This window comes from Drosophila rhopaloa, unplaced genomic scaffold (genome assembly GCF_018152115.1).
Source record: "Drosophila rhopaloa isolate 14029-0021.01 unplaced genomic scaffold, ASM1815211v1 contig_167, whole genome shotgun sequence".
NCBI lineage: Eukaryota > Metazoa > Arthropoda > Insecta > Diptera > Drosophilidae > Drosophila > Drosophila rhopaloa.
The window spans coordinates 6,015,383-6,025,448 of record NW_025335047.1 but is presented as its reverse complement, the minus strand read 5'-3'; the positions used below and the strand labels follow the sequence as shown (position 1 = coordinate 6,025,448).

At 37.6% G+C, this 10,066-nt stretch overlaps 1 protein-coding gene across 1 annotated transcript; it reads left to right on the top strand.

The window, feature by feature from the left end:
* The first annotated feature begins 885 nt into the window (after positions 1–885).
* Positions 886–8,717, top strand: LOC108043988 (serine/threonine-protein phosphatase 2B catalytic subunit 1). The gene is given in 14 exon segments (XM_044458659.1): positions 886–1,763; positions 3,514–3,758; positions 3,760–3,846; positions 3,913–4,024; positions 4,432–4,577; positions 4,646–4,863; positions 5,363–5,456; positions 5,752–5,877; positions 6,186–6,267; positions 6,525–6,599; positions 6,865–6,949; positions 7,013–7,110; positions 7,692–7,867; positions 7,869–8,717. Coding segments are annotated over 14 exon segments (1,884 nt in total). The 5' UTR covers positions 886–1,594; the 3' UTR covers positions 8,040–8,717.
* The last annotated feature ends 1,349 nt before the right edge of the window (positions 8,718–10,066 follow it).

Genomic DNA, 10,066 nt, shown 5'->3' with positions numbered 1-10,066 from the left:
ACCAGCCAAAAGCTTTGAATAGCATAAAGAAGTTCGGGTACCCTTTTAAAAATAGTTTTTAAAATTAAGTTTAAATGCTAATCCGAAACTAAAATATTTATTATAAATAATATTGAAAATGGTTCATATGGATTAAAGTAACCATACTTGTTTGCTTGTAACTTGTTAATATATAAAAAAGAATTTATTTATTTATATGTTTATGGTTAAATACATAGAAATAGTTAACCAAGATTTATATTGTAGTTTATCCAAAAATTATTTTATTGATTTATTTTTACTGATTTCAAATTTGGGCCCGTCAGTTAATTTCAATTTAACCAAAACCTGAATATACCCGATTGGTGGCAGAACGCATATATTTTTGCACGAGGCGCGCACAAAGTCAAGACTATAATTATAGCGACACCCACCTATTGGCGCCCAATTCTGGCAGGCACACACACAGACGCACAGCGCACGCACACACAATCAATATCACGGTCAAGTTGAAAATCATTGAGAGCGGATGTGGATGTGGAATGAGATATAGAACGGGGAATCGGGGGAGACATATCACAGATGTGTAAATGTCTATGAAGGTCGTCGAATCGACGATCGCAGAAGGGCAGCAGCGCTACGAAAAAGAGAACTGCGAAGATCCGAACCCGAAGTGCGTGTGTCACATTAACCCAATAAAAAGAAATAGATAGATAGATAGATAGATAGATAGAACCCTACGCGAGAGGGGTTTATTTTTATTTATTATTTTCATTTCATCGGAGAGTGGGAGTCAAGGGCGAGAGATCTGCCGATCGCCGCCGATCTTCTTCGGGCTTTCAAATTGGGTCTTTGGATGCCAAACGATGCCAACGAATTTCGCTCAGTTTCGAGGAAATTCGCGTCGCGCCAACTTGGGAAATGCGTTGCGTCGTGTCCCGTTCAAATCATCGAGTCTAAGGCCCCAAAAGTCCGCAAGGATTAGCCAGAAAATAATAATAAATATAATAGCGGCAAACAAAGTGTGACCAAAGTGATATATGTGTGCCTGTCTGCCCGTCTATTTGTAAATCCACATCTATTTCGGGGCACGTTCGCTTTGTGGGTAATTAGCACAAAGTGTCGAGCAATTTTCCGTCTCAATTGAAGTGCGGCTGCCCTTTGCCAAAAGCATCCGCTAAACAATGTGATGACTTAATGAAAAGTTAATAAGTCTTTGAATAATTGCAGCAAATTGAAATATTAATTGTTCAACATTTATTTCGTGTGCGCCGAGCACTGCGAACAAAATAATAAATAAAAGTTGTCTCTAGCTCGCTATTGGCATTGCCTAGCTAAAAATACAAGAAAGTCCACAGCTATACAATATAACAACAAGTTTTATTTATTGCCTAAATATATTTGTGAGTTGTGTGTTTGTGTCCCGTCCATAAAGACGCTAGGCAAAGGGGTATAATTTTCTAAATTCTTGTGCTAGTAACACTTTCAGCACCAGCAAAAATCAAGCCATTAAAATATATATATCAGGCAAAGGAATCGCAACAAAATCAACACCAGCAGCACATAAAAAATTAATAAAAACAAAAAACAAAGGCCGAATAAATAATCCAACAATATGTCGGCCTCTACGCGAAGTTCGGTGACGAGAAAATCGTCGCTATCCAAAAGTGCCAGCACAGAAAAATCCACAAAGTCCTCGTCGAGTTCCTCGAAATCCCCGCCAGCCGCCAGTGGAAACAAACAGAAGATGCAGTACACAAAAACCAGGGAGCGCATGGTCGATGGTAAAGATATCCACACATTAGTACACAATCCGATCATGCATTAACCCAAACACGAGTCCCTCCTGGGATTGTATCTTTAATGACATGCGATCATGCTTCAATGGCATTCTGATGTTCTGACCGTCGACATTAATGTCAAAATTGAGGGCCTCTCAATTTGTTTTCTTTGAACTTTTTTTTAAATTTTAGTGAGCATAGAAAAGTATTTCGAAAAAGCGTGTATTTCAAATTAGAAAGTCATGCTCATAATTTTTAACAATAGAATGGTTGCACTTTCTTGAATATAAGTTAATCGAGCATAAATTTGTGGTTTGTAGCATATATTTTTGAATGTGCATTTCAAATTAAACAGTTGATTACTTATTCCATATTTTATTTTAATGTAACATTTTTTTTACCTGGAATCTCTTAAAGATTTTATAATTTACACAACTAACCCTAAACGTTGCCTACCTACAAAATTGTGAAATAATTCCGTAAAATAATAAAACCATAAAATAGTTTTTGTAACAAAACAGTGTTTAATAAAACAAAAAATCACCAGTTAATGATTAAGGTTTAAAAAATATATAATACAATTGCAAACTTTTATATTTTCAAAACAACATTTTTTAAAAACTTGTAAATTGCTTTGCAAAAAAAATGTTTAGTTGACATCTTTAACTATTCTTAAATACCACCAACGCATTAATTCTTTACTTCCGTCATAAATTTGAAATGTAGTTTTAATTAATCATTTAATTAACATCATTACCGAAAACCCTTAAATGCAAACGCGGTGTTCGCTTTTGTTCTTAGGTTTATAGGACCAATAAAAATAAAATTAATTATCTTTGAGCACCCATAACAAACAACAACTGCAACACATTGGCATTTTATTGGCCATTGCGTCAAATTTCAAGACATTTGCCCAAATTATGACAATTAAAAATGGCGTTCGCTCTGGCGTTTTGTGTATTTGTGAATTTTTGCAATTGTGTGCCAGCCTATATGTGTGATTACGTTTGTTTGTTTTTGTGTGTGCCAATCAATTTTCGACTTTTATATTCACTCAGTCAAATTTTGTAATTAGCGTACGAACCTCATGTGGCTGCATCTGGCGGAATTTTGGTTTTCTTTATTGGCGGGCCAAGAAAAGCGGCCAAACCGAATATTGGCGCTAAGTTGCAACAGCTCGTTAACCCACATCGCCATCAGACAGCAATGTTTATCATAATTCTATCAATGCAAGCCTACACAAAGAAAAATAAATAGACTCGTTATTAAAGGACATATTATCATAGTTTTTTTTTTAATAAATAAACAGATTTTTACTTTAATGATCATAATTTTTGACAGGTTTATTTTTACTCATAGGTGTACAAAATCAACACTTAATAATGCACATTATGATACTGTTTTAACATAACAAATAGATATACTTTATAAACTTACAGTTACAAGACTACATTTTTAATATCAATACATAATTCTAATTTTTGTTATAAATGTTCACCGAAGCTGCTTACCAAACAAATAAATAAGCAAGACACGCTTTATATTCTTTAAAAATGATTTATTTGGAAACTACTGAAGGCGTAGCGCCGTTAAGTATGCAACATTTTTTATAAAATAAGTTGAAGGTATTTTATAGTTATTATATGTATCTCAGAAAGGTTTAGAAATAAAAATATTATTCAAGGGCTTTCATTTACATAGATTATTATTAATTGATCAATAATCAATATGTTATTTTCTGTGTACCCCTTAGATGTGCCACTGCCCCCTGCCCACAAACTGACCATGTCAGAGGTATACGATGATCCCAAGACCGGAAAACCCAACTTCGACGTCCTGCGTCAGCACTTTCTGTTGGAGGGGCGGATCGAGGAGGCGGTGGCATTAAGAATCATCACCGAAGGTGCTGACCTGCTGCGCGAGGAGAAGAACATGATCGACGTGGAGGCACCCATCACCGTCTGCGGCGACATTCACGGACAGTTCTTTGACCTCGTCAAAGCTGTTTGAGGTGGGCGGTCCGCCAGCAACCACCAGATACCTTTTCCTGGGCGACTACGTGGACAGAGGCTACTTCAGCATAGAGGTGGGTCAAGGAATTTTATACTCAAAGAAATTGTTCGATTTTAAATATAATCCCCTTGTTTCTCAGTGCGTTCTGTATCTGTGGTCCCTGAAAATAACCTACCCCACCACACTTTCCCTGTTGCGAGGAAATCACGAGTGCAGGCACCTCACAGAGTACTTCACCTTTAAACAGGAATGTAAGTTTAATTTCACTTTATAATATGCTATAATTCTCTCTCAAGTTTGTCTTCAAATATTACGTTGTGGCAACAAACAAAAAACATTGCATGTGATTTAAAAAATGTTTTTGATTTGATTTTAAATACAATATGAATATTTTTCAAAACGGGCTTATTAATTGAGATTTTAGAATATTCGTAATTTTGAAATAAAAACTTTATGGCAGTCATTCATGCCAAATTATGCTTGCCTATTAAAATTTATTTGACTCCTGTTCGTCTAGAAACCAAAAGAGAGAAATTAGAACCAAAACGTTTCGCGGATTTTACGATTGTTTCCATAGGCACTTAATGTGTTTTTAAATGCGACTGCAGGCCATAAATCTCCCTTCTTTCATTAATTCATTAATATTACTCTGTTGAAGGCATCATCAAGTATTCGGAAAGTATTTACGACGCCTGCATGGAGGCGTTCGACTGCCTGCCCCTCGCCGCCCTCCTGAACCAGCAGTTCCTCTGCATTCACGGCGGTCTGTCGCCCGAGATTTTCACACTCGACGACATCAAGACGGTAATAAACCAGCGTTGAAATGTTTACAATTGGCCATAATGCATCCGTGTGCGGTTGGGTATTCCTAGCTGAATCGTTTCAGGGAACCACCGGCCTACGGACCCATGTGCGACCTGCTCTGGTCCGATCCGCTGGAGGACTTTGGCAATGAGAAGACCAACGAGTTCTTCTCCCACAATTCGGTTCGTGGCTGCTCATATTTCTTCAGCTACTCGGCATGCTGTGAATTCCTGCAGAAGAACAACCTGCTGTCGATAGTCAGGGCCCATGAGGCTCAGGATGCGGGGTGAGAATATTGTTAGATCTGGATTGTGAGCATGGCTCAAGCATGGCTAACATCACAAATAGTTTTTCAATGTTGGTTTGCAAAATTGACCAAAATGTTTGAACCCAAGAAACACGAAAATTCTGAATTCTTGTGATTTGAAATACTTGTACATTTAACAGGCTAGTAAGTGTAAGCATTTCTATATTTTCTTTTCGAAATACAATACTGTTATTAATTGTTTAAATAATAGAAGAAAACACTAAAGGCAGTTACATTTTTATTTAAATTCATTATTCAAGTTCTTGAAATAGTTCTTAGTATCGATAAACAAGCTCTAAAAACAGTAAGTTTGAATAGTGATCAAAAAACTCTTCCAGCTTAGAAGTTAATGTATTAGAAGGTAATGTTCCTATTTGTAAGAAAAATGTATGAGCTATATCCGAAATGAATACATAATATTCAGTTTTAATAGATTATTTTCAATCCAATTCCTTTACCTTTCTAATCACCTTTATAGCTACCGCATGTATCGGAAGAACCAGGTGACGGGCTTCCCATCGTTGATCACTATTTTCTCCGCCCCCAATTATCTGGATGTTTACAACAACAAGGTATGATATTTCTCCCTCTCTCTCTCTCTCACTCCCTGCATTTCTACCAGTCCGTCTCTATCTGTTTATTGTTTATTTATTTTGATGTTGTTGTTCTTTCCTTTGCTATTTTTAAATAACGAAATCTTTTTTGGCTGCATTGCGAGCTGGTGCGAGTTTAAATCGCGCTGCGTTCGTAATATCTTTCCTTCTCCTCTTTTTATGCCACTCTACCCGTCTCTTTCTCCGGCACTCTACCCGTCTCTTTCTCCGCTCGCGCTGGTTTTGTCAACCCAACGAAAACATTTGACAAAAGGCAGCTGTGCTCAAGTACGAGAACAACGTGATGAACATCCGCCAGTTTAATTGCTCGCCACATCCATATTGGCTGCCCAACTTTATGGACGTCTTCACATGGTCGCTGCCCTTTGTGGGTGAAAAGGTGAGTGGAAATTGGGGGATCAGTTCAAAAGACCCGACCTGCGATCTCGCTAATATTATTAAGTAGCCATGTATTTTAAAGACCTGGTTACAAATAAATAGGTCAAAGGGTGATATATCTCCGATTTCCTGTAATGTAAATTATAACTGTTTTTTTTCAAAAATTGGCTTAAACTTTAGGCTAATAGCTCGACTACTTTTAAAAAATCAATTTTCAGATCATTAGAACCAGGTTTACTTGTATGAGTTTAATCTTTTACTTGTTACCAAGACAAAACAAAGCTAAATAAATAGTGTTTCCCCTCCCAGGTGACCGAGATGCTGGTTAATATCCTGAATATTTGTTCGGACGACGAACTGGTGGCAGGACCTGATGACGAGCTGGAGGAAGGTAAGTTTAGATATTGGAATTTTTCTTTATAGACTGTGTGTAAATGTCGTACTTTGCTTGGTTGTTGTGGGCCAATACGAATACACGTGCAATACAAACTAATCTTCTATTAAAAATATTTTCCGAAACAAAAAAAATCGAAATACAACAACTGCAATCTACTACCATCCCTAAAATATATGTACCAACACCAACCAACTTTTTCACTCAAAACACGTCCAAACCAAACTGAAACCAAAAACGATACGACAAAAAAGAGCTCCGCAAGAAAATTGTGCTCGTGCCGGCGAACGCGAGTAATAACAATAACAATAATACGCCCAGTAAGCCAGGTAAGCCAGGTGTTAAGCGCAGGCCCAAGCCAAAGCCAAAGTCACAGCCTCTGCCAATGTCAATGCCAATGCAAATGCCACAGCCACTGCCACTGCCAAAAATGCCTGAGCCAACAAATAATGCCTGAGCCAAAAGATAGATAAGCTTAGTGATAGCTTTGCGCCATGCTTTGATCGGCTTTTCCGCGAGTTTTCCAGCTGATTTCCATTAAATTTACCCCCGTGAACCAGCGAGATTCCGTCTAATCGAGCCCTCAATTCGCAGCTTCCATGTCGGCGCTGCGCAAAGAGATAATACGGAATAAGATACGGGCCATTGGCAAGATGTCGCGCGTCTTCTCCATTCTCAGGTGCATAACGTCTTCTAGAATACCAAAAATGTATTTAATTAAATATTTAAATATTCTCAATAGGGAGGAATCGGAGAGCGTGCTCCAGCTGAAGGGTCTGACGCCCACGGGCGCCTTGCCAGTGGGCGCCTTGTCCGGCGGAAGGGATTCCCTCCAGGAGGGTAAGTCAGAAATGCAATATTTACGTCTAAAGCTTAATACAAATAGATTTAAAATCACTTTGTAAAAGTATAAAATTTAACAATAGCCGGTTGATATTGTAAGCTATCCAATGAGTTTTCAAAAGGTATTTTGCAACGGGGTTCAATTGTGTATTTTTTAACAACAAACCATAATTGTGGCAACGTTATTCGTTTTTATTTTAATACATTAGGATAAAGTTCCAAATATAATAATTTAACCACCGCCATAATGACTTCGTAAGCAATCCAATGTAATTCCAAGGTAATCGCCCTCTGGGAAGGGGTACGTTATCTGCATAAGTCCCCTGTTGTATTGAACATTAAAGGCCTGAAGCCGTAATATCCTTTAAAGATTGCCCCATTGAGCTAAAATGTTCAAGAGTATATGCTCAAGAAAATGCTTTAGAATATATATTTAAAAGATACAGTCAGCTCACTGAAAGTACTTAAAGGAGTAGGCATCCCAGATAGCTTTAAGAGCTTTGCTCTGTTTAAACTTTGTTAGTAATGATTATTAATTGAGCTCTTCGCTATCATCTCTGGCATATATATACTCGCAGCTCTGCAAGGACTGACCGCATCCTCGCACATTCACTCCTTTGCGGAGGCCAAGGGCCTGGATGCGGTCAACGAACGGATGCCGCCGCGTCGTTCGCTTTTGATGAGTGCCAGCAGCAGCAACATCACCACGGTCACGAGGAGCAGCAGCAGCACTAGCAACAGCAACAAACACTGGCAACAGCAACAGCAGCAACAGCAACACTGACAACAGCAACTCGACGACGAAGAACAGCAGCAGCATCAGCAGTAATGACACCACAACCGTAACCAAGACGAGCAGGTCGACTGTGAAATCGGCCACCACCAGTAATGTGCGGGCAGGATTCACCACCAAGAAGTTCTCATAGTGGGCAGACCGATACTCCTGCTCAATACTATTTTTTATGATTTTCGTTTTGACTTTCTGTTACCCATTTAGTTGTACTCCTTGTTAAGGTAACGTCAGGCACGCAAGTAAATTGTCACAAGCTGGAGAATTAGAGCAATATTGCAAGTATACTAGATTCTAATATATATTTACATAACAAAAAGTTGTTACTTTGAATTCACAATATCAAAATGTTTTTACATTGTTAACTAATAATATACAACAATCCCAGGTAATTTGTGCAATTTTATTTGAGTGTTTGACTTTAGCTTTAGTTAAAATTTTATACAAAACACTTTCTCTAATGCTAGTCAAAAAAACAAAAAAAAATGTGACCTACGATTGTACTGCTTTCGATTGTAGGTGCACACTTTATAGAATCTCTCCGCAAAAATCCCGACGCAGAACACACCCATACTCACCTGCAATATTAGCAAAAATTTATACGTGACATGAAAAATAGTTCATTAAAAAGCGGCTGCAAATAGCTCAACAAAATTATTGTTTGCTACAGTTTTGTGTTGATGGGCTGGAAAAACGATGAATGACTTTTTTATGATGGGAAAGTATAGAATTATACACTATAAGTTACAGTTTTTTTACAACCCAATAAAATATTTGTAAAATTAATATAATTTAAATTGATTGCAAAGCTAAATATTTTTCAATTTTTTATTTATTGGGACTGAACTCCAGAATTCATTAAGCAATAAATTTTATAAACAAGAATATTATTATTTTTACATGTGACTTACATATTTTAAAATATTGCTTAAAAATAAATGAAATTATTATTTAAATTTTAGGAATGTATCTTTAGGCAAGGTATGTATCTCTGGTGCTTCTCTTGTCAAGCGTAAAAAATCAACACGAGACTATGTAATAATAATTAACGAAGTGCAATCGGTAGGAGAATGACCGGGCTCAAAAAGAACGTCACTTGCAGTGGAAGTTTCCCCATATTTTAATATATCTATTTGGCAATGTTGTCTGAAATCGTGCGCAGGAAGGCAAAGCGAGCAGATAAAGATTTACAACGCTTTGTGTGGCGAAGTGTCCACATCTATCGTCCGGAAAGCATTAACTGTCAAGATTAATATTGACTTTGATCTCACCTCTCGACTTTTGCAAACACTTACGGAATTCGCGTAAAAAGAACACATGCTTTTTCTTAGCGCATAATGACAAATATTTATGATCTTAATGACAATACAGACACCTTTTTGGGCTGTAAAAAATTAATGTGCAAATTTTCCAAGTGCGCAGAAGCCGCTAATCGGTCAGTTGACTTAAACGTGATTTTCATATGCATAAGCTTGGGTACTATATGCTTACTAGAACATGAACCTATGACAATAGCCATCATGTCTATTTCTACTATATTGCTTGGATCTTGTAATAAAATGCTCTATAAAAAGATCACAAAAGGTTGTTCAAGTGGCATTGAGGGATCGCCGTTAGCAGATTCTCACAAAACGGAAGATAAAATTTCCATTTAATGTTTGCCGAATGGCAGCCAAAAGTCGGGCCAATGCAAATAACACGCATACGCAATGTGTGCCGCTGAGGGTACCCCTTGATTGTTTTATCTATTCCTAGGAGGACAAACAACGGCAGCGTTATTCTATCTGCAGACATCGGTCGAGATAAAGATACTGATATAGCCGACCAGCAGTCGCTTCACGTGAATGTTCCGCCGTAAATCAGCTCATCGACACGGGATCCGCCGTAGAATTCCGGGCAAGATTCGGGGCAAACAAGTGATCGTTTAAGTGTTTATGGTGCGGGGGCCCTTAGTTCGTAAAAGCTGGGCACGTTTTTATGGATTTATCTCAGCGGCGCCGTAATTTTAATAACTTAATTGCTTCTTACTGAGTTTGTAGACTAAGAGATATCCTGTAACCAGACTGGATGTACTAAATAAAAAGAAAAGGCTTCAAAAAATGTAAATTATTAGCAATATAACTACTAATAATATCAATAATAACTAATGTAATCTTTCCAGGA